Source organism: Neoarius graeffei, chromosome 7, assembly GCF_027579695.1.
Source record: "Neoarius graeffei isolate fNeoGra1 chromosome 7, fNeoGra1.pri, whole genome shotgun sequence".
NCBI classification, from domain to species: Eukaryota; Metazoa; Chordata; class Actinopteri; order Siluriformes; family Ariidae; genus Neoarius; species Neoarius graeffei.
In genome coordinates, this window is record NC_083575.1 from 4519171 (window position 1) to 4544528 (window position 25358).

At 44.7% G+C, this 25358-nt stretch overlaps 1 protein-coding gene across 2 annotated transcripts in view; it reads right to left on the reverse strand.

Annotated features, from left to right (window-relative positions):
- The window catches only part of matn3b (matrilin 3b), a 48869-nt gene that overhangs the window by 1809 nt on the left and 21702 nt on the right, over positions 1 to 25358 (reverse strand). The window contains exons 2-4 of one of the 2 annotated variants that reach the window (XM_060925170.1): positions 22432 to 22711; positions 2653 to 3228; positions 2204 to 2332 (exon numbers count right to left, since the gene is read on the reverse strand). In XM_060925170.1, the coding sequence (XP_060781153.1) occupies positions 2204 to 2332; positions 2653 to 3228; positions 22432 to 22606 (880 nt within the window). In that variant the 5' untranslated portion in view covers positions 22607 to 22711. Of the gene's footprint in view, positions 1 to 2203; positions 2333 to 2652; positions 3229 to 22431; positions 22749 to 25358 lie in introns of both variants that reach the window. The other variant, XM_060925169.1, reaches the window with a different exon arrangement.

Below are 25358 nucleotides of genomic sequence, written 5' to 3' on the forward strand. Positions count from 1 at the left end.
AATCATTAGCGGAGAAATGTCTGCATTTACTATTTTGATGAATTGACAGGAATCGCAAACTTTCCTGGTTACTGCCCCCTGGCCCTGTGGCATGGGTGTTTATTTAGCCACATTATTCCAGACAACAGAACGTGTTGCCATGCAACAATAAAATCAACATTAACTGGCGCGAATGTTCTTTGTCTAGCAGCTAGCAGCAGTAATGCCACAGCAATTATGCCGAAAAGAAAATGTACCTTTTCCAAAGATTTACAGGGCACCTACCCCTTCCTCCGAGAGGCACAGAACAATGCGCATGAAGCCAACTGCACACACTGTAAGTGCTTTGTTCTTGTACTGAGTTGGGAGCCTATGCTGCAAATGCTGTGCGCTCCTGTGGGGGCTTTCCTCGGGCTGTCGCCCCTCTCCTCCTTTACTGCTGAGAGAGGCCCTTCATATAATCTTTTTTTATTCACCTTGTTATCCCGAGATAACGACATAATTAATTCAGGATCTCGAGGAAACAACACAACTAATTCGAGATCTCGAGAAAATAAAACCGTTATTTCGAGATCTTGAGAAAACAAAACAATTATTCCGTGATCTCAGCTGGATCACTGTATCTCCGTCGGTAGAGACGAAGCCGGGCCAGTCTTCTGCGGAGGTGCTGTAGACTAATTTTGAAATTATCCCTTATTAAAAGACTTAATGCAATCTCTCCCTGCGTCAACCCCTGATCAAAATATTGCCTTATTAGGTGATCGATTATTCCAGACATTCTAATGACCAAAGTTGCGTCTATACAGAATGAAAAATAGCCCCAAAGTCAGCATATCACAAGTCTCTTGGCGCACCTGAATGAACCATTTCTCAGCTGTTTACTCGAGATCATGGAATAATTGTTTTGTTTTCTCGAGATCTCAGAATAACGGTTTTGTTTTCTCGAGATCTCGAATTAGTTGTGTTTGTTTTCTCGAGATCTCGAATTAATTATGTCGTTATCTCGGGATAACAAGGTGAATAAAAAAAAGGATTATATGAAGGGCGTCTCTCAGCTTCCGTAGTATATATTCTCAAATCACTTGTCTCTTTTTTGTTTCTGTTTAACACACCATTCTGACAGTTTGGCCATATTGCTGTGTTGAACAGCTTGTTGCAGCTTCCATTAAAGTGCTCACTTTTGTCCACATCTTCTTGCTTTATTCATTCAGTTGTGGGGAATGGTTAGTAAGGTTGATTCTGACCGAGGCTATGTTGAGGTCACATATCTACTTTTTAAGTTCATGCTATAGTGCATACAATTTTAGAGCTATAGCCTACATGTGCATATGCATTCTTCTTGGTGTTCTCACAAACAGGTGGAATAAATCAGTGTAAATGTGGCCTATGGACATAGCCTGGCCTATTCTCAGCCATTACAACATCTGCTGTCTGACCATAATTTAACTGATCTGTATACCACTATGCTACTAGATAACAAAATGCCTGTTTGTTTTATTTCATGTGAGATGTTGATAAATGTGAGCTTCAACAAAATGATAAGAGCACCTCTCTGAGTGTCACGTTTACGTAAAAAAAAGGCGTGCGTGCACGAGCATGGTCGCGCGCAAAAGTGTCCCGGTTTCAGACTAGGGAAATCTGGTCACCCTATGCTAGTAAGTAACACTAGTTTGTTTAAAACAACAAGCGAGAGCATTGTAAAAGACACATTCGATCTCCGGCAATGAAATTTTGTTTAATGTAGCTAATCGGTGTTTTGCTAGCTGGTTGGCACGCTAGCCACTAGTGCACTGCTTGCTGTTCAAGTCAAACAGAACACTGGACGCATTTAAATTGTTTTTATGTAGCTCGTCAATGTACTAGCTAGTATTCAAGCTAGCTAGTGTATTACTAGCTAGGTGGCAACACTGTTAGTAAGTGAGCAGGTATCCTATTTAAATGGTTTATAGCTGCTTGTACTGTAAGTAAGCGAGTTAGCTAGCTAGCTAGCCATCATATCAGCTATGGAGTTAGCCAAGCCTTTTTCAGAACCATCACACAAATATGAGGTTGTGTGTAAAATAATAATGAAAGTGAGCTTCGAAAACAAAAAGTGATTTCAGTAAATGGCACAGCGGTTCACATGGACTTTTTTCTTTTTTTTACATCCAGTCAGATGTCCTCGAGTGTGTTATGAGTGAGTTAAACAACTAGCATGAGCTTAATGCAGAGTTGAAAGACAAACCCTTGGCTTGCGAGCATGTTTTCTTGTCTGGGTTAAGCACATATCCGTCTCTGCACTTGCAGGAGTAAGAGTTGTAGCTGTTCACGCATCTGTGCTCGCAGTCGTGTCCGAGGGCACACGCATCGATACCTAGAGTTAGCAAACACACACACACGTCATTCATGTAGCCAGAACACAGTGTTGAATCGCAGAAACAAACAACAAACGATCGTCTCTCAGTTCTGTGGTGCGTGTTCCAACATTTCTTCATTTCTCTGCATATAACTTTAGTTCCTAGCTGCAATTTATTCCTACGATAATGGAAGAAAAGTGTATACCCGTGGTTTCTTCTTATCCCGTCACTCCATTTCTACCAATTCGGTTAAATATATATTTTTTGGTATTTTATATGAAATGCTGCATTTGTATCATCTTGCTAAGCTGAAAAATTGCCATTTTCCTGATCTTACCGCAAAGAGTTTCCCTGAACTTGGATGTGAGTTTCTCGATCACACCGTACGTCTCCACGTAGAACACGTGATCGTCGAGTGGCTGGCTCGCCATCGCTTGCAGAGATTTCATGTCGGCCCTGTCCACTCCGACGGCGTAGATCTCAATCCCAGCAGCCCTTGCCAAAGCCGACACCTCCTGTACTTTATCCTGTGGTCGCCCATCCGTTACGATGATGGCCACTTTAGGGATGTTTTTATTCGCCGGCCTGGCACCAGACTCCTCGGTGAATGCGCGCTCCATCGCCGTTTTGATGGCCAGGCCGGTCATGGTGCCAGTGGAGAGCGGCTCAACCCGAGAGAAGGCGCGTTTGAGGTCCGCTTTGTTGGCGTACGTCTTCAGGAGGAACTCAATGTTGACCGTGCTGGCATAGTTGACCAATCCAACACGTGTGGCATTGACACCAACGTCCAGAGAGTCCATCATGTCCGAGAGGAACACTTTGACCTTCTCGAATTGGGCAGGACGGACGCTCCGAGAGCTGTCGATGATGAACACCAGGTCCAGCGGGCGGCTCTTGCACACCTCCGCCGGAGCTAAGGATTATGTGAAATGTCAATGTTTATCATAAACATAATTCATAAAAATAGCACAAACATCTGGATAATGATTATTCGTCTTGGACACCACAGCATTGTTGAATTCTGATTGGTCAGAAGGTGTTGATTAATCACAGGTTCATATTAATGCACTCGTCATTTCTGTGGTAACATTACTGACATGGTGTAGATTTCTGTAAGGAGATGTTTATTTTTATATTTCTGGAAGGAGTCTCCAGTGTCAGCGCTTTGTAACAGTCAGAGGTGAAGCTGTAACTAAGTTTTCCAACATCTTCAGAACAAAGGAGCTTACACTTTTCTCATTAACATGGCAACCTGTATTTTTTTTCTCTTATTAATTTCGAGAGAGAAAAAAAAAGAGATGCTGGGGCGGGGACGAGTGTTTATAGCTGCAATAAGGTGAGTGAGAAGTTGTTTGACGGACCTTCCACAACATTAAATGTAACTCTAAATAGGAAAAAAGTATAACTTCAGGACATTTCTATTCGCTGTTATTGTAGAATTATTTTCAGACAGCATTAAATTCAGCAAGACTTTTCTGAAAGAGAGCCAGAGTCAGCACTAATCACTGAAGCAGTATATGTACTGAAAAAAAAGACAGGAAAACACTGGATCATAATCTAGAAGAAGCGCTAAATTTAAGGAAAAACAACAAAACATTCGCATCACCATCTGATCAGTTCATCTGACCTGGGGAACCAATGAAGAACCTCAAGATCATAACACAATAGATACCCCAAATGTCTGTTTCTATCAAGTTGTGGTCTAAAGATCTGATGAAAAACTGATGAAGCTCCTCAGACTCATAGCAAGATCCATTGGCTTCAATTCATTACAACCAAACATTGAGCTTAGATGTTTCTCGACTCATAAGAAGCTGTCTAGTATAATGAAGATGAAGAACCTCAAATGGATTCCGAACAAATAGTTATCCAGTGAACCAAACATTCTCATTGAATTTATAATTCTCCCATTTATAATTGCCTCCTCAAGAAATTTGGCCACTCATCTAGGAAGCTTTATCACTTCTGATTTGAAGATGAAGAAACAATGGATGAATGGAGAATCATCTTAAACCATGGGTCTGCTATCTTTGAGTTATTCAGACTAGATATTTGGGGTCCCATGCATCTGTTTCTCCAAAGAACTGAAGAAGATTCTCTACTCAAGAATTGGTTCTTAGGTGAAGGTTTCTTAAATGAGTGGAGAATCTTCTTCAGTAGACACTAGGTAACCTCAATGTCTCATTTCAACTGATGAAGCTTCTTTGGTGGAACATTTTAAGCTACAAATCAAGTGGCTTTGAGTTATGATTAACAGATATTTACGTTACTCCGCTGTATGCCTCCTGAAGTTTATCAGACATTTCTTCAATCACGTGAAAAGCTTCATTAGTTTGGATGTAGATGGAAAACTCACATTCTTACAACAAGTTCATAGATCTAATTGTCTTGACTTACTACTTCTACTTTTGCTGCATTAAAATTCTGATGCTTCTTCATATATGTGAGGAGCTTAATCAGTTCTGGTCAAAAAGAAGGACTGATAATGCTCCTCAGATCAGTGGTAAACATCTTAAACTCCAAGTTCGGTAGTTTTGACTTATTACAACCAGACGGTTACTCTATGCCTACTGAAGAATTTTCTCCGAAGTTTCTCTGAGGAGCCTCGTCATTTCGGATGAAGATGACAAACCCACAGTGCTCCTCAGATAAACAGAGAAACCTTCAGGCTCATGATTCACAGACATGAAACATCCTGGGATGTCTACAATCCTGGACCCGCTCATTACGTCTGAGGAGCTTCATCAAAATGTCGACGAAGGCTTGGTGAAGCTCCTAAGAATGTGACGTGCAGAACTGAGAACCTTTGCAAATCCATGGCACCACCGATGCAGGAATAATGAGTGAGAGATAGATGGAGAATTGGATGCATGAAGGATAATATGGATATCATGAAGCTCAGCATGATCTGTGGAGGGTAAAAATGGGAGGACTACCTCATCCTGAGGCTACCTGGATGAGTGGGAGGAGCAGCAGGATAAGTGGTGGCACTCAGGGTACTGAGCGGCAGTGTGGTGAAGGGTAAATTGGGAGGAGGGACCAGAGTAGTGGTTATGACTGGAATGGGCACTTTGGGTGGCACTGTGACGCACAGCTTGGTTAGTGTTAGCAAGTGGAGGCTGGACAGGAAAGACAGCTCGGTTTTGGGGCAACATGGGCCACTTCCAAGGCAGCCAATGATGGAAATTCCCATAATACCTGGGGTTAAGGGCTAGAGGTCTGCGTGGGACAGAATTTTCAGTCCCGCGCCCGCCCGCTCCCACATTGTGCAGTCCCGATCCCGCAAAGAATTATGATTTTCAGTCCCGCTCCCGCCCGCGCCTGCCATATTTTGTCCCGCTCCCGCCCGCAAATCCCGCATGATGCAGACGTTCGTGTTATTTCTCACGAAAGTTCTTGTCATTGGCTTGGAGAATTAAACATGCTGAGCTTAGCTGAGCTCTCCACTGACCGATCCTTCATTTATTGTAAGTTTATTGTTTAGACTCTGACATTCTGCTGACACGTTCCAAGTTGAGCGCTGCATGCGCTCATGATTGACAGCTCTCGCTTTGATTGACAGCTCTTGCTTTGCGCACTCCCACTTCCAAGTCTGTGGCGTTACGATTCCAACCGCGATTGCATTCTCCTCTCATATGAAGTGCTGCGCAACCACAACCAGCTCCTCAGATTATACACTGTCTATTTCTAGCTTTAAATTGAACAATCTGCGCGATACACAGTCCTTTTTAATACTAGTTAATACTTTTTAATACTTAGGACTAATACTCGACTTTTTAACAGTAAATGTACCTCTTTTTAAAGCAGCACTTACTTCTGAAGCACTGTGAGCTTCACTAGAGGAGCTCTGCTCTTCTGCCATGATCGGAGACCTCAAACACGGAAGAGCGGAAAGGAATCAGAAACGTGCGCGAGATTAGACCACATCCGCAAATTTAGGCATCTTAAAATGTTTTTATTAATGCCAAATAAAATATCCAGCACAAATTATATACGATAGACATAAATTAATAATTTATAAATTTTATTTTAAACACGTTTTTAGTTAGCGGGACTGCAGCTTATCACCTCTCCCGCCCGCGCTGTGCACTCCCCCTCCCGCCCGCGCCTGCAATGAGCTTTCAAAATTTGTCCCGCGCCGCACTGCTTTGCGTCGGGTCCCTCAGGTCCCGTGGGACTCCCGCGGGAGTGCAGGGCTCTATTAAGGGCAGGAGCTTAGTGTGGTTAGAGAGAGAGAGGATGGAGGATTAAAGCAAGTGTGATGGTGTCTTATAAGGAGAGATAAAGAGGAAGAGACAATGCCAGTTGGTGAGAAAAGCTTGCATGAAGTTGTTCTATGGTTTCTGCAAGTGTTAGAATACTGAAAGAGAAATTAAAAAAACAACTTGAAACTTTCCTATGTGGGTTCTATAATACACACAGTACCAGTGAAGTGTCTGGACACCCCTTCTACTTCAATATTTATCTTTATTTGTATTAATTAAAAGTCACATCATGTCTTAAAGGAATGATGGACATCGTTTCTCTTTACTTAGTTGTTCGGTTCTTGACAGAATATGGATGACTATAGTTAGGCATATCAGGTGAAATTTAGTCCAAATTGCTTGAAAGTGCTTTCATTGAATTCAGAATTGAATGCAGGACAATATACTTTTACGGAATTAAAATGCGTTTATCCGTTCTTGAGATATTACAAATCAAAGATTGAAAAAAAATGGTTTAGTTTTTTAGAAAACTGCTGTAATATTCTCTATGAGGATCACATGGTCCAAAATGGGCCTCATTAACCAATGAGATCAAATGTTTTTTTCCTCATAACTTTTCCACTTTTCCAAGATATTTACATGGAAATTAGCAGTGTAAATGGTTGTAAACTGAATACAAAGTTTAAAAAATTAGTAAAAAACCAAATTATGCAAATTAGTATTAATTATGATAAAAATTTTCAATCAGTACACTCTCTTCTTCAAAGTTTCACCAAATGGCTTTATTTGTGCAATATAAAGCTGATCTTAACTCTCATTTATACATCACAAAGAAGGAGAAATCAATGTTCATTATAAAACATGCAGAAATAAGCACTGAATGTCTCACATCTACCATTCTCTGTCAAAATAAAAAAGGAACAAGAGATTATTTCTCATCCCCTCTTTGTGCTCTGTCGGCCTTTGGATTTCTCAGTAGGGCCTATTAGTGTTTATATGAAAGAATATAAATGATTATTTTGATTAATATTCACAGCTTTCAAGGTGAACCTCAAAAAAACTGTCTGATCCACATCCAATAACCAATTCACATTAACTCAACTGAAATCGACACTCGCGTTTCTGACTTCGGGTTTTTTAAATCTTATCCCGACCACTAAGATCTCAATATTTTTCATCAAAACAACCCCAGTTATATTCTAAAACAGTTATTTAACCGCATGAATTGGTTTGATTTGAAAAAATAAGTAGGTAAAGCTCTGAAAACTCACTTCAAAGTCTCCTGTGAATCAGAACATCAAAACTAGCAGATGGAAAATTTTGCTGAATCCTTCATCAGAAACAGTGAGAGCGAGAGAACATCCCTATAAAAGTGATCTGATTGATATTCACGAGTAATCCAGTGGGAAACTGATCAGGAGAGAGAGAGAGAGAGAGAGAGACTGAGCTCTTTCCTGTGACTCAAAAAAAAAAAAAGCACCGGCAGTTTCCCGACGTCCCGCGAGCAGAGTTTTTACTCTGTTGTACCGACTTCAACCTGCCATTACTCCCAAAGTACTGAACAGATCTTAACCAGATACATTTCCGTGGAAAACAGAGATTATAAGATTTTTAATGATAGAAAATATTCAAGAGTTAAGCAATGACAGGTTTGGAAACTTAGATGAGTGTCTGCATGGACAATTTTCACAGCACAGCCAGCGAGATTCTGATACGCCTAATATAGTTGTGTTATAGGGCTATTTTTTTTGAGAGTATGTTTATTATTAACTGTTTACAGTTTGATCTCAAACGCATGAAGAAGGAAAGAAACTCATCCACTAATTACCTTTTGATGAGGCACCTGTTAATTGAAAAGCATTCCAGGTGACTCACTCATGGTTCTGGTTAAGATAATGCCAATAGTGTGCACAGCGAAGCGTCATCAAGGTAAACGCTGGATACTTTGAAGAAGCTAAAATATAGAACATTTTTTGTTTAAGACTTTTTTGTTCACCACAAAATTCCATATCTGTTCCAGATGTTCTTTCGTAGTTTTGATGTCTTCAGTTTTGTAGAAAAATGTCACGATACAGAAAGACCCATGAATGAGTAATGTAGGGGTGTACAAACTTTTGACTGGTACTGGACAGCCGATATTCTTAGAACTAAGAGCCAAACATCTGGGCTTCTCATCTTGTAGCTATTTTTTTTTCTGTTTGGATGAAATGTCACTTTTGTGTTCAATATACTGTATATACAGTGGTGCTTGAAAGTTTGTGAACCCTTTAGAATTTTCTATATTTCTGCATAAATATGACCTAAAAGAAGAATGAATGAAATTGGCATGAAATTTCAAAATGTCTCACTTTCGACATTTGATATGTTGTCTATGTTCTATTGTGAATACAATATCAGTTTTTGAGATTTGTAAATTATTGCATTCCGTTTTTATTTACAATTTGTAATTTGTCCCAACTTTTTTGGAATCAGGGTTGTAATATTGGATCATTTTCCTCAATAAATAAATGACCAAGTATAATATTTGTGTCTCATTTGTTTAACTGGGTTCTCTTTATCTACTTTGAGGACTTGTGTGAAAATCTGATGAAGAAGCCATATCTAAACATGATCCAGAAGTGCAGACGTCTTCTCTGGGCCCAGAGATGCAGGCTTCTGAACTGAGCGCTGATAACAACTTGGGTTGTCCTTCTCCTCTTTAGTCCGAATGACACGGCGTCCCTGATTTCCATAAAGAACTTCAAATTTTGATTCGTCTGACCACAGAACAGTTTTCCACTTTGCCACAGTCCATTTTAAATGAGCCTTGGCCCAGAAAAGACGTCTGCGCTTCTGGATCATGTTTAGATACGGCTTCTTCTTTGAACTATAGAGTTTTAGCTGGCAACGGCGGATGGCACGGTGAATTGTGTTCACAGATAATGTTCTCTGGAAATATTCCTGAGCCCATTTTGTGATTTCCAATACAGAAGCATGCCTGTATGTGATGCAGTGCCGTCTAAGGGCCCGAAGATCACGGGCACCCAGTATGGTTTTCCGGCCTTGACCCTTACGCACAGAGATTCTTCCAGATTCTCTGAATCTGTTGATGATATTATGCACTGTAGATGATGATATGTTCAAACTCTTTGCAATTTTACACTGTCAAACTCCTTTCTGATATTGCTCCACTATTTGTCGGCGCAGAATTAGGGGGATTGGTGATCCTCTTCCCATCTTTACTTCTGAGAGCCGCTGCCACTCCAAGATGCTCTTTTTATACCCAGTCATGTTAATGACCTATTGCCAATTGACCTAATGAGTTGCAATTTGGTCCTCCAGCTGTTCCTTTTTTGTACCTTTAACTTTTCCAGCCTCTTATTGCCCCTGTCCCAACTTTTTTGAGATGTGTTGCTGTCATGAAATTTCAAATGAGCCAATATTTCGCATGAAATTTCAAAATGTCTCACTTTCGACATTTGATATGTTGTCTATGTTCTACTGTGAATACAATATCAGTTTTTGAGATTTGTAAATTATTGCATTCCGTTTTTATTTACAATTTGTACTTTTTCCTAACTTTTTTGGAATCGGGGTTGTAGTCGGCGAGGTCACAAAGAACCCCAGGGTAACTTGTAATCAACTGAAGGCCTCTTTCACATTGGCTAATGTTAAATGTTCTTGAGTCCACCATCAGGAGAACACTGAACAACAACGGTGTGCATCGCAGGGTTGCAAGGAGAAAGCCACTGCTCTCCAAAAATAACATTGCTGCTTGTCTGCAATTTGCTAAAGATCACGTGGACAAGCCAGAAGGCTATTGGAAAAATGTTTTGTGGACGGATGACACCAAAATAGAACTTTTTGGTTTAAATGAGAAGCGTTATGTTTGGAGAAAGGAAAACACTGCATTCCAGCATAAGAACCTTATCCCATCTGTGAAACATGGTGGTGGTAGTATCATGGTTTGGGCCCGTTTTGCTGCATCTGGGCCAGGACGGCTTGTCGTCATTGATGGAACAATGAATTCTGAATTATACCAGTGAATTTTAAAGGAAAATGTCAGGACATCTGTCCATGAACTGAATCACAAGAGAAGGTGGGTCATGCAGCAAGACAATGAACGACTTGTGTGCTCAGGGTCTACCAAAGAATGGTTAAAGAAGAATAAAGTTAATGTTTTGGAATGGCCAAGTCAAAGTCCTGACCTTAATCCAGTGGAAATGTTGTGGAAGGACCTGAAGCGAGCAGTTCATGTGAGGAAACCCACCAACATCCCAGAGTTGAAGCTGTTCTGTACGGAGGAACGGGCTAAAATTCCTCCAAGCCGGTGTGCAGGACTGATCAACAGTTACCGCAAACGTTTAGCTGCAGTTATTGCTGCACAAGGGGGTCACACCAGATACTGAAAGCAAAGGTTCACATACTTTTGCCACTCACAGATATGTAATATTGGATCATTTTCCTCAATAAATAAATGACCAACTATAATATTTTTGTCTCATTTGTTTAACTGGGTTTTTTTTATCTACTTTTAGGACTTGTGTGAAAATCCGATGATGTTTTAGGTCATATTTATGCAGAAATATAGAAAATTCTAAAGGGTTCACAAACTTTCAAGCACCACTGTGTGTGTGTGTATATATATATATATATATATATATATATATATATACACACACACACACACACACACACACACACCGGTGTGTGTATATATATATATATATATATATATATATATATATATATATATATGGGCATCCTTCTGTCTCGGAAGACAATGGTTAGTGCCCTGAAAGTCCTAATCAGTCTTGTTGCACGTGTTGAGAGCAGCATTCCAAATGGCTCAGAAGTCCAATTCTAGCGTGGCAGTCTATGCCACAGCAGTTGCACACACATTCTGATGGTGGGTTGGCATTCTGCGGGTACGGCGCGGGACCCTAGCATGGGTCAGGTAGCTCGCAAAAAGGGAGAGTGAGACGTCCCTTCCCTCCATAGTCTTGGGGAATGACCATGGGCATGTCATACTAGCTCCGTAGCCCAGGGGAGCTCACCCCTTTACCAAAGCACCACGATGGGTAGTAGGGCGGATGAGCTGCTAGCGAGCCAACGGCCTACATGCACTCGTCAGGGCAGATGGAGCCCGATAGCCTTGTAAAGCCATCCATCTAGGACAAGGACAAGTCTTATATAACACCCAATCCACTGCCTTGCGGAAGGAAAAAGGCTACGGGAGTAAACTCAGAGAGAAAATCGGGATCGGAGCACCCTAAGGCGGTTGGTCGTCAACGTGTCTACCATCCGGCAGCTCCTGCAGCCAATCCAGCTCCTTCTGTAATGCTATGCATTCCCCTGGAACCCGTTGGTGCGGCCAAGAGGGAGACCCTGTTGGCTGGGCAGCGCAAGGTCTTCATATATTCGCCCAGGCCTGCGCTCTGGAGAGGCCACTCCAATTTCGCTATACAGCGAGAGCACAACACGGAGGACAGCAGTCACAAGTTATAAGTCCACACTCTATTGGCGTAGAGTTGGACGCTACGGGTTGTCCTCGACGGTGGGAGGGGTCAGAGTATCCCATTGGTCAGCTACCGCCCGCCTTAAGCTGGGCAGCCCCCAGCCAGTTGTTAGGACTAGGACTGTTTTGGCCTCTAGAGGCCGCTGTTATTTCCTTTTCATGTCGTGTTTATTTTGGCCTCTAGAGGCCGCCACTGTTCCTGTGTTTTGTGTTTGTGTTAATTGCCTAATTATCTTCACCTGTGTCCTTAATTAGTTTGTCTATTTATACCCCTGAGTTCAGTCCTCTTGTCACGGAGTCTTTGTGCTGTTATGTTTATCTCCAGTTTCCTTTGTACTGTGTTTTTTGATCTTCTTAGCTTTTGAATTTTTGCACTTTGCTTTTCTTTTGGATTATACTCTTTGGTTTTTTTTTGTCTTTTGTTTTGCCCTGTATATAGTGTATATAGTTTAAATAAACCTTTTGATTCTTTTTCTACTTCCGCCTCACGCCTCTGCATTTGAGTCATCCCCCTGGTGGCCTAGTGGGGGTTTGCTGGATTATCACACCAACGAACCAGGTTCGAATCCCAGCAAAACCCTAACAGAAAGACTCCGTCATGACCGACTCAGCAGAGGCTGCTTCAACTGTCTACCCGGCCAACCTTCAGGGAATTATGGCAGCTTTGACACGCTTCGGAGCGACCATGGACGCTCATGGACGTACGCTCACCAGCCAACTTGAGGCCCTCGCTCGCCACGAGGAACTGCTTCAGCAAATTGGGAAAACCCTGGCACAGCTGACATCTCTGCCTGCATCTCCTGCTCCTGATCCAGTTCCTGCTCCTGATCCAGCTCCCACTCCTGCTCCAGTGCCTCCTGCAATGCTGCCTTCTTCACCTCGCGAACCCAGCCTTCCTGCACCACAGAGGTATGACGGCAAGCACAGTGAGTGCCGAGAGTTCCTTACCCAGTGTCAATTCACCTTTGAGCTTCAGCCTACCACCTACACTACGGATCGCCGCAAGATTGCCTTTGTGATCACCTTATTAGCTGGTAAGGCGCGAGCCTGGGCTACTGCTATCTGGCAAAGACAGGGACCTGAGTGCTTTGATTTCCAGCTGTTTTCTGAAGAGATGCTTCGGGTCTTCGATCAGGCAGACATCAGTACCGACGCAGCCCGAAAGCTCATGTCCATCCGGCAAGGAGGAAGCGTCGCAGATTACGCCATCTCGTTCCGAACACTCGCAGCAGTAAGTGGATGGAACGAGACTGCCCTGGTGTCAGCCTTCCACCATGGTCTGTCTGACCCCATCAAGGACGGTCTGGCCTCTATTGGATGCCCAAGTGACCTCGAAACCCTCATCTCACATGCTATTCGTCTGGACAACAGGATGAGAGAACGCCACCAAGCCTTGAGCCCCCCCAGCCTCCCTACCTCTACCTGGAGACCGTCTACCTCCTTCAGTGACTGTCCAGAACCCATGCAAGTGGGTCGTACTCGCCTCTCCGCATCTGAGAGGGAGCGCAGAAGGAGGGACAAGTGCTGCATCTACTGTGGCAAGCCTGGTCACTTCCGAGCATCATGTCCCGAACTCTTGGGAAAAGGACCGCCCCGTCCAGCCGAGGGAGGGTTGTGACGGGGCCTACCCTCTCTCCCGGACTCCCTGGCCAAGGAATCTACATCCCGGTCTCCATCTCCTGGGGTGAGTCTGTCCACTCTTGTCAAGCTTTGATAGACTCAGGGGCGGCTGGGAACTTTATGGATATTCACTTCGCCCAAAGCATCAATATTCCGACTGCACCTCTTGAAGTCCCACTGTCTGTGTCTGCCCTCGATGGCCAAGCGTTAGGTGATGGAAGAGTCACCCAAGTTACTTCTCCAGTTTTCCTCCAGTCTCAAGGTCACAAGGAAGAAATATCCCTGCACCTGATTCCTTCACCTGAGTTCCCAGTTATTCTAGGCCTTCCTTGGCTTACTCGCCACAACCCTCGCATAGACTGGGTAACAAGCCAGGTTGTGGAATGGGGCCCTGCATGCCATGCCTCTTGTCTGCTCTCTAGCTCTCCTGTGTCTCCTGCCGAGCCCCCTGATCTCACCGAGTTATCTCAAGTTCCCACAGAGTACTGGGATCTCAAGGAGGTATTCAGCAAGAGCAGGGCCGCCGTTCTTCCTCCGCACCGGGCCTACGACTGTGCCATCGACTTGCTCCCTGGGACTACCCCTCCTCGTGGCAGACTGTTTTCACTCTCTCAGCCAGAACGCAAGGCCATGGAGGAATACCTCAAAGATGCCCTGGTCTCTGGGTTTATTCGACCCTCCACTTCACCTGCTGGAGCCGGCTTCTTCTTTGTCGGCAAGAAGGATGGGGGGCTCCGACCATGTATTGATTACAGGGGCCTGAATAAGATCACTGTGCGCAACCGATATCCCCTTCCGCTGATGTCCACAGCTTTCGACCTGCTCCAAGGCGCCACCGTCTTCACCAAGTTGGACCTACGGAACGCATACCACCTCATCCGTATCCGACAGGGAGACGAGTGGAAGACTGCCTTTAACACCCCGTCTGGGCACTACGAATACCAGGTGATGCCCTTCGGACTCACCAACGCACCAGCTGTTTTTCAGGCCCTAATCAACGACGTCTTAAGGGACATGATTAACCTATACGTTTTTGTCTACCTCGACGACATCCTTATCTTTTCCAAGACCGTGCAGGAGCACCGCCACCATGTCCGCCAGGTTCTCCAGAGGCTGCTACAGAACAATCTGTTCGCCAAGGCCCAGAAATGCGAATTTCATGTTCCCGAGGTCTCCTTTCTGGGATTTATTGTACGGACAGGCCAACTCCAAATGGACCCTGCCAAGACCCTGGCCGTCCGGGACTGGCCTACTCCCAAGTCCGTTAAGGAGGTTCAGCGGTTCTTAGGATTCGCTAACTTCTACCGCAAGTTCATCAGGAACTTCAGTTCTGTGGCAGCACCCATGTCAGACCTCACCAAAGGGACAGGTGGATCTTATGGCTGGTCTCCTCAGGCAGAAAAGGCGTTCAAAGACCTCAAGGACCGCTTCTGCACGGCACCCATTCTGGTTCTCCCGGACACCTCCCAACCATTCATCGTGGAGGTGGACGCCTCGGACAGTGGTGTCGGCGCGGTGCTCTCTCAACGTTCGGAAGGAAAGCTGCACCCCTGCGCTTACTTCTCCCACCGCCTGAGTCCTGCTGAGTCCCGGTACGATGTGGGGGATCGAGAACTGCTAGCGGTCAAACTGGCCCTTGAGGAGTGGAGGCACTGGCTGGAGGGAGCACAACATCCATTCCTGGTTTGGACTGACCACAAGAACCTGGAGTACCTCCAGCAAGCCAAGAGACTGAACCCTCGACAGGCTAGGTGGGCCCTGTTTTTCAGTCGGTTTGACTTCACCCTCTCATACCGCCCCGGCTCCAAGAACACCAAACCTGACGCACTGTCCAGACTGTTCTCTGCCACTAACAGGGAGAATGAAGTCGGGCCTATTATCCCTGTGTCCCGGATTGTGGCCCCTGTCCGCTGGGGTATTGAGGAGGCTGTCCGACGAGCCCAACGCCAGGACCCCGGTCCTGGGACGGGGCCACCAGGCCTCTTGTACGTCCCACATCAAGCCCGGGCCAAGGTTCTCCAGTGGGGTCACTCTTCCCCTCTCACCGCCCACCCGGGAGCTCGGAGGACCCTGGACTTCCTGAAAAGACGCTTCTGGTGGCCTAACATGGAGAAGGAAGTAAGGTCATTTGTCCTGTCCTGTGAGGTTTGCACCAGAACCAAGAACCCACGACAGCGTCCCCAGGGTCTCCTGCATCCTCTGACCATTCCCCGGCGTCCCTGGTCCCACGTGGCAGTCGACTTTATCACGGGTATCCCTGAGTCACAAGGTAACACGGTCATTTTGGTCTTAGTTGACAGATTCTCCAAGGCCTGCCGCTTCATACCACTGTGCAAACTCCCCTCTGCTCTTGAAACTGCGAAACTTTTGTTTAATCATGTCTTCCGAGTCTTTGGTCTTCCACAGGACATCGTCTCAGACCGAGGGCCCCAGTTCTCCTCCCGAGTGTGGCACGGGTTCTGCAAGGTCATCGGAGCCACTGCCAGCCTCTCCTCTGGGTTTCACCCACAGTCCAATGGTCAGACGGAGAGGCTCAACCAGGACCTGGAAACCACCCTGCGAGGCCTGGCTATGGATAACCCGACATCGTGGAGCACCTGGCTGCCATGGGCGGAGTACGCCCACAACACCCTGCAGTCATCGGCCACCAAGCTGTCGCCATTCCAGTGCCAATTCGGGTTCCAGCCACCTCTGTTCCCGGACCAGGAGGAGGACGCGGGGGTGCCCTCGGTCAACCAATATGTGAGACGGTGTCGCAAGACCTGGAGCAAGGTCAGGAAGACCCTCATACAGACCTCCAGAACCAACCAGACTCAGGCCAACCGCCATAGAAGACCTGCACACGCTTTCCGCCCTGGGCAGCGTGTTTGGCTGTCCACTAAGGACCTTCCACTGCGGGTGGAGAACCGCAAGCTTGCTCCTCGCTACATTGGTCCCTTCAAGGTGGTGCGCAGGGTGAACCCTGTCTCCTACCGGCTCCAGTTGCCCCGGACTCTGAGGATCAACCCCACTTTCCATGTTTCCCTGTTACGGCCCGTACTGACGTCTACGTATGCCCCTGCCCCTAGGAACCCCCCACCCCCCCGCATCTTCCAGGGGCAGACTGTGTTCACTGTGAATCGCCTGCTTGACTCCCGCCGGGTCCGCGGCGGGTTGCAATATCTGGTGGACTGGGAGGGCTATGGTCCTGAGGAGCGCTGCTGGGTTCCTGCTCGGGATGTCCTTGATAAAGAACTATGTCGGGACTTCCATTCGGCCCATCCGGATCGCCCTGGGAACGTCAGGAGACGCTCCTAGAGGGGGGGGTCCTGTTAGGACTAGGACTGTTTTGGCCTCTAGAGGCCGCTGTTATTTCCTTTTCATGTCGTGTTTATTTTGGCCTCTAGAGGCCGCCACTGTTCCTGTGTTTTGTGTTTGTGTTAATTGCCTAATTATCTTCACCTGTGTCCTTAATTAGTTTGTCTATTTATACCCCTGAGTTCAGTCCTCTTGTCACGGAGTCTTTGTGCTGTTATGTTTATCTCCAGTTTCCTTTGTACTGTGTTTTTTGATCTTCTTAGCTTTTGAATTTTTGCACTTTGCTTTTCTTTTGGATTATACTCTTTGGTTTTTTTTTGTCTTTTGTTTTGCCCTGTATATAGTGTATATAGTTTAAATAAACCTTTTGATTCTTTTTCTACTTCCGCCTCACGCCTCTGCATTTGAGTCATCCCCCTGGTGGCCTAGTGGGGGTTTGCTGGATTATCACACCAACGAACCAGGTTCGAATCCCAGCAAAACCCTAACACCAGTAAGGTGATGACTCGCCACAATCAGCCTGCTTCAGTGGGTGCCTGGAGCTTAAAGTTTTATAGCTTGACAAGTTGATTGTTAAACTATGCACCAGGCACATATAAGAAGGAAACGAAGACTCCAACTCTTCGAATAGCAAGTTGGAACGTAAGAACTATGTGAACTGGACTGACGGAGGACCTACAAGCAGTTGACAATGCCCGCAAAATGGCTGTCATAGATCGCGAACTGCAAAGATTAAACATCGACATTGCAGCCCTGCAAGAGACGTGTCTTCCAGAGAGTGGATCCCTGAAAGAAGAAAACTACACCTTCTTTTGGCAGGGGAAGAGCAGCAAGGAAGTCAGGGAGCATGGGGTTGGATTTGCTGTAAAAAACACATTACTGTGCATGATCAACCCTCCAACAAAGGGCACAGCGAGGATCCTCACACTCCAATTGTCAACAGCAGAAGGCTCTGTTCATCTCATCTGTGCATACGCCCCAATGCTACATTCTCCATCAGAAGTAAAGGACCAATTCTACGAATCCTTGGATTCTGTTGTCAGCATGGTCCCATCGTCAGAACATATCCTCCTCCTGGGTGACTTCAACGCAAGGGTCGGTGCAGACCGAGAGTCATGGCCATATGTCTTGGGACATCATGGTATTGGAAAAATGAATGAAAATGGCCAGAGGCTTTTAGAACTCTGCTGCTACCACAACCTGTGCATAACGAACACCTTCTTTCAGAACAAGGCATGCCATAAGGTGTCTTGGAGACATCCCAGGTCGAAACACTGGCATCAGCTAGACTTGGCTATTACCAGGCGTGACTCCATTAACATCATCTGCAAGACAAGAACTTACCACAGTGCCGATCATGACACTGATCACTCCCTGATCACTTCCAGAGTGAAACTAAGACCCAAGAAGCTCTATCATTCCAAGCACAAAGGTCGGCCACGTATTAATACCTTCAAGACTGCTTAACCAGACAAGAATCAAGAGTTCTTAGAGCGTCTCGATGAAACGCTGACTCTCAATCAAGACCAGTGCGCCGCTGACATCTGGAACTCTCTCCGTAACACCATATACAGCTCTGCACTGCTAACGTATGGCAAGAGAGAACGCAAGAACACGGACTGGTTTGAGGCCTACATTGCAGAGATAGAGTTAGTTATTATCGCCAAGCATAATGCTTTGCTTGACTATAAGCGTGACCCCTCGCAGAAGAATCTTCAGGCTCTGAGGAGCGCTCGCCAAAAGACCCAACAGACAGCACGTCGCTGTGCGAACAACTACTGGATTCAACTCTTGGAGAGCATTGAAAAAGCCTCTTCCACCAGGAACATCAAGGACATGTACACTGGCATCAAGCAAGCAACAGGCAAGTCAGCCAAGAAAAGTGCGCCCCTGAAATCCAAAACGGGGGAAGTCATCATGGACCAAGACAAGCAGTTGGGAAGATGGGTCGAACACTATCTTGACCTCTATTCAAGAATGAACAAACAGTCTCTCAGAAAGCACTTGATGCCATGGAGGATATGCCTGTTCTGGAGGATCTGGACGCTGAACCAACCATGGAAGAACTTAGTAAAGCCATTGATGCGCTGTCAAGCAGAAAAGCACCAGGTGAAGATGGCATACCTCCTGAAATCATCAAGTTTGGCAAGCCGGCCTTGTTACAGCCACTTCACGAACTCCTGTGCCGCTGCTGGAGGGAAGGTGGGGTGCCCCAGGACATGCGTGATTCGATGATAGTCACGCTGTACAAGAATAAAGGCGACCACAGCGATTACAACAATTATCAGGGCATTTCACTGCTGATCATCGTAGGCAAAGTCTTCGCCTGTGCAGTTCTACCTCGTCTACAAGTTCTTGCCAACCGCATCCTTCCAGAGTCTCAGTGTGGCTTCAGGGCAGAGCGATCCACAGTCGACATGATTTTTTCTGTTTGACAGCTACAAGAAAAATGTCGTGAACAGCAGATGCTGCTATACATCGCCTTTGTCGACCTCACCAAGGCGTTCGATCTTGTGAGCAGAAGTGGTCTGTTCCAGCTGTTGAAAAAGACCGGCTGTCCTCTGAAGCTACTTAGCTTCATTGCCTCCTTTCACGATCAAATGCATGGTAAAGTGAGCTACAATGGCCCATCATGAGAGTCTTTTAAGATCCTGAGCGGGGTAAAACAAGGCTGCGTTCTTGCACCGACCTTGTTCGGTATCTTCTTTTCAGTGCTGCTAAACTATGCATTCCGCCACTCTGAGGAAGGGATCTACTTGCACACAAGAAGTGACAGCAAACTGTTCAGCTTGTCCAGACTAAAGGCGAAGTCTAAAGTTCGGACTACTCTCCTTAAAGAAATGTTGTTTGCCGATGACGCGGCCCTTATCTCGCACACTGAAGAAGGCTTTCAACATCTGATTGACAGGTTCGCCTTTGCTTGCAAAGAATTTGGTTTGACGATAAGTGTTAAGAAAGCTAACATCATGGGTCAAAATGTTCCTGCTCCCCCATCAATCAGCATCAACAATGAGGTACTCGAGGTCACCGACCACTTCACTTACCTTGGCTCTACAGTGACCAGCAATCTGTCTCTCGATGCAGAGATCGACAAGCATATCGCCAAAGCTGCTGCCGTCCTGTCAAAATTGAGCAAGAGGGTATGGAACAACAACCAGCTGACTCTAAACACCAAACTCAAGGTATACCAGGCGTGCGTCCTTAGCACCCTACTGTATGGCAGTGAGTCCTGGACAACGTACGCCAGACAGGAGAATCGTCTGGAAAGCTTCCATCTGCGCTGCTTGCGGCGAATTATGGGTATCACATGGCAGGACAAAGTCACCAACGCCACTATGTTGGAGAAAGCAGGCTCCCTTAGCATGCATCTCATGCTTTGCAAACGTCGAGTCCAAGCCAGCGTAGATGTGCGTCGAATGGAGGATGGCCGCATACCAAAAGATCTCCTGTATGGTGAGCTTGCTTCAGGACGTCGCCCAGTACATCCAGCACTGTGCTTCAAGGACGTCTGTAAGCACAATCTGAAGCTTACAGGCATCGATACGATCAACTGGGAGGTGCTCGCTGCTGATCGCGATGGCTGGCGCCACGCCATCAGTAATGGTGTCAAGAGTGGTGAGAAGATGAGAAAACTCCGGTTGGAGGAGAAGAGAGAACAAAGAAAAATGAGACAGCAGAATATATATATATATATATATATATATATATATATATATACACACACACACACACATACAGGCCCGCCGACAGGGGGGGACAAACGGGTATGTTGTCCCGGGCCCAGGAATGGGGGGGGGGCAGAACTGGGCTCTCATGAACCCATGAGCCCAGAACTGGGCTCTCATTATTTCATTTCAAAATGTGTTGATTTGGGGGAGAAATGTGCTATATTTGCATTCAATAAATGATTTCTAGATCTTTTGCCTTTATTGTCTTTGAAAAAGTCGTCAAGAACCCCCTACCACCCCTAATGCAAAAATGGTTTGGTCTGACTCTTTGATTAAGGGGAAAAAAACGACATCGTTCGATCATAGCACTTCAACAATCAGCGTGCGTGCCATTTGCCAACATGCACAAGTCAGGAGCACAGAAAAGAAAAGAAAAGAAAAGAGAGGAAGAAACCAAGAGACTCAGGGGCTCACTGCATAAATATTTTAAAAAAGATTGGGATGATGCAGCAGGTACTAGCAAAGGCAGTGGGGCAGCTGAGCCAGGTAAGACCAGTGTTGGGCACGTTACTTTCAAAAAGTAATTAGTTATAGTTACTAGTTACTTTTCCCAAAAAGTAACTGAGTTAGTAACGGAGTTACTTTGTCATAAAAGTAACTAATTACCAGGGAAAGTAATTATTCCGTTACATTTTGTTCCCCCTCAAAAAAAAATCAAATTCAATTAGTGTAATCACAATAAAAGTGAATGTTAAATGTGTTTAATGACTGAAATGGACACTTAACAGAACCAATTAGTAACGTTATCTACACTATATTAATATTTTTGTGGGACAATGTGAGATAAGACATCTATCAAGTGTAATATATTTTTGCAGTTATTAAAATTCACACATTCACATCACATTATCTGTAGCCGCTTTATCCTTCTACAGAACCCAGGACCTTCTTGCTGTGAGGCGACAGCGCTAACCACTGCACCACCGTGCCGCCCACTCTTAAACGTATTATTTTTTAAAATTCTGTATACCTTAGAAGCTTTTATTACTGAAATTACTTTTTCTAAATACCAATTTAATAATAATAATAATAATAATAATAATAATAATAAATGGAATGTCCATGTGTAGGAATACCATAAGTTTAAGAAAAAAGTTTAAAACATTTTCACTGAAATAAAAACAAATAAAAAAAAAACAAAAATCCCAATGTTCTTCTAAAATAAAATGACCAAATTTACTGAACATATACTTTTTGGACAAAATACAGTATATCAATATTTTTGGACATGTGTAAAATGGAGGACTGTTGCACGATGCAACTGATTTTGAAAAAAAAAAAAAACAATAAAAACAAAAACCGGAGTCTGGAACAAACTTTATTTGTGATTTTGTGTAAATTTTGTGAATTTGAGGTCATGAAAAGCATAGAGTGAAAACTAACATTTTTATTCTGGTTTATTTTTATTGTACATCATTCGTCCGTTCATTATTTTTTGTTTAAAGTGTTTTTATTTCATAATGTTGCTTTTTTTTCAACATGGCTGCAGGGTCACATTTCATAAATACACTTGCTGCATGAGCACAACTATTAGTGCAAAAGTTAGCACACCCCATCCTGTTTCATGTCAGTTCCAGATTATATTACTCTGATATTATTGTGTATTTGTATAATTCCTCTGCACCAAACTTCTACAGAAAACCTTTTTACTTTTGTCCCAGTTTCTCTGAAAACTATTTTAAAAATAAATAAAATCTTTGCACCTGCACAAATAAAGAATACATTTCAGTCTTGTGATGCAGCAGGTTTCTCAGAGACCTGATCCATACCTCCAAAATTGATTTTGTTTCCATGAGCAGGTCTGCTGAAGGTCAGTGCTCCGTGTCTCACTGCAGGTCTGTCCTGGAGAAACCTGTACGGTCCGTACGTCGCCTCGGCCTCCATCATCATCACCATCATCAGCGCTGACAGGAAACACTTCAAAGAGCGCAGAAACCAGGCCATGCTGCTGAACGTCTCGGGTTCTTCACATGTGCGTCGTGCAGCTCAACTCAGTACTTTTAAAGATCCAGGATCCACCCTCTGAGACACCAACAACCAATCAGCATGCTGGGTGGAGATTTGGGAGAAGATAAAGACAGATTCTCTGTTCAAAAAGAGAGAGAGAGAGAGAATGAATGAATGAATGAATGCCTTGCTTTGGGAAAGGGGGAAGGAGATGTCCAGTACCAGTGGGAACGCAATTTCTCATTATTATTATAGCTTGATATTAAATTACAATTATAATTACATCATAATCTATTTTGAAGAACTGAGTTATTACAGAAGGGCAGCATGGTGGTGTAGTGGTTAGCGCTGTCGCCTCACAGCAAGAAGGTCTGGGTTCGAGCCCCGTGGCCGGCGAGGGCCTTTCTGTGTGGAGTTTGCATGTTCTCCCCGTGTCCGCATGGGTTTCCTCCGGGTGCTCCGGTTTCCCCCACAGTCCAAAGACATGCAGGTTAGGTTAACTGGGGACTCTAAATTGAGCGTAAGTGTGAATGTGAGTGTGAATGGTTGTCTGTGTCTATGTGTCAGCCCTGTGATGACCTGGCGACTTGTCCAGGGTGTACCCCGCCTTTCGCCCGTAGTCAGCTGGGATAGGATCCAGCTCGCCTGCGACCCTGTAGAACAGGATAAAGCGGATAGAGATAATGAGATGAGATGATGCAATGTGTTACTTTCTTTCCTGACATTTTCTGTAACATTGAAATTTTTGTTGGGAAAGTAATGTTTGGAAATCTAAAATGTTTTTGCATGGACTCAAAACATGCAGAAAATAAACTCAATTTAAAAAACTACATACAGTAAGATTTTTGCACAGGACTGTATGCAGAAAAAAGTCCGTTTCAGTGGACAAGTGTGAAAGGTGACCTATTACATCTCTTCTCCATAAGTTGTCCCAGTCCCCTGAGGTCTTAATGAAATGCTTTGGTTAAAATCCCACAAGGACGAAGCCCCAGAGCTCCTTCTCACCCTGTCTCACAGCCCTGTTTACAACAGCTGGTTTGAGCTGCTGTTCCTTTAAATGATGATGAACCGCCCTTCCCCCCCCCAATCAGTTCACACTTTCCTTATGAATATTCATTTGCAACGGAAATTCTCAAACTGTGAGTGGAGATACCGAGATCAGAGGGCGGGGTCATTCTAATGAGCTCCTTTTGTGACATAGAAACAGGAGATGAATCTGAAGGTCTTGTTGGAGCTCATGTTTTCTAAAATCAGCAGAACAAAAGAAGCTGACTGGGTTGTGATATTCCAGGGTTTGTAGTTTGGGAGGCTCCAGATACCTGAATGTTTGTGCACAAGTACTGAAAAAGTCAGTTTTTCATCATCCGTCTCCTTTAAAGCAGCAACTCTCTTTAGCATGTCTTGACCACCGGCTTGCTTTTTCCGCCATTTTGTGTTGTACATGGTGTCTAAACTAAATAATTTATTATGTGCATTTTATTTGCTAAAAATTATTGAATTTATGTATAATTTATACCAGGCTTGTAGTACTTGAGTCCGACTCGTGCCTTAATTTTAAGGACTCGTGATTTGACTTGGACTTGAGCGCTGATGACTCGGACTCGTGCATTAACTGCATTCGGACTCGTAAATTGGACACGAGGACTCGGATTTTTTACAATATTTTTTGTAACATGCCATAATAACTTGGCACAAGATATTTATATCGACATAAATTTTTATGCTAATTTTGTGCAAGAGAATGCACATTCACCTGTTCATACATCTTGTTCAGGAACAAACTAACGTTAACGGCGCTAAAATGCCTAGAGAGACACCCCTAGGATTGTCTGCTTTGCTTCTACAGACTTCTCGTGCAGTGGGAAAAGATGCACTGCTATGTGTTCCATATGTAGAAGAACTCTCGAGGAGACGACGGGGACAACCTCGAACTTCAATTGCCATTTCGCAAGACTTCACCCAGAGAAGGAAGTGACACGCTATGTTCATTGCTCTGTTGATAGTGGGCAGGGCTTACTTGTTGAGCGATGAACTAGCTAGTGTTAACCCTTTCTCATGTTATTTGCCCTGTTGGTAGTGGGCGGGGCTTACTTGTTGAGTGATGAACTAGCTAGTGTTAACCCTTTCTCATGTTATTTGCCCTGTTGGTAGTGGGCGGGGCTTGCTGAGCGATGAACTAGCTAGTGTTAACCCTTTCTCATGTTATTTGCCCTGTTGGTAGTGGGCGGGGCTTGCTGAGCAATGAACTAGCTAGTGTTAACCCTTTCTCATGTTATTTGCCCTGTTGATAGTGGGCGGGGCTTGCTGAGCGATGAACTAGCTAGTGTTAACCCTTTCTCATGTTATTTGCCCTGTTGGTAGTGGGTGGGGCTTGCTGAGTGATGAACAAGCTTTGTATCTGTAGCCTATTAACTAAAATGGTGCAGTCGAGCAGTAACGTTAGTCCAACACAGTAGCAGAGACGCTTCCACATAAAGGCGGCAGCAGCCACCGTCAAATGGTGCGGTTGGAGTCTTGTTCTCGGACTCGACACAAAATATTCTTTAATGACTTGGACTTGAACACTGGGGACTCGAGACTGGACTCAAGGTTTAGTGACTCGACTCCAACAGTGATTATACACAAAGCAGGAGAAGGCTACAAGAACATAGCAAAGTGTTTTCAGGTAGCCGTTTCCTCAGATCGTAATGTTATTAAGAAATGGCAGTTAACAGAAACAGTGGAGATCAAGGTGAGGTCTGGAAGATGA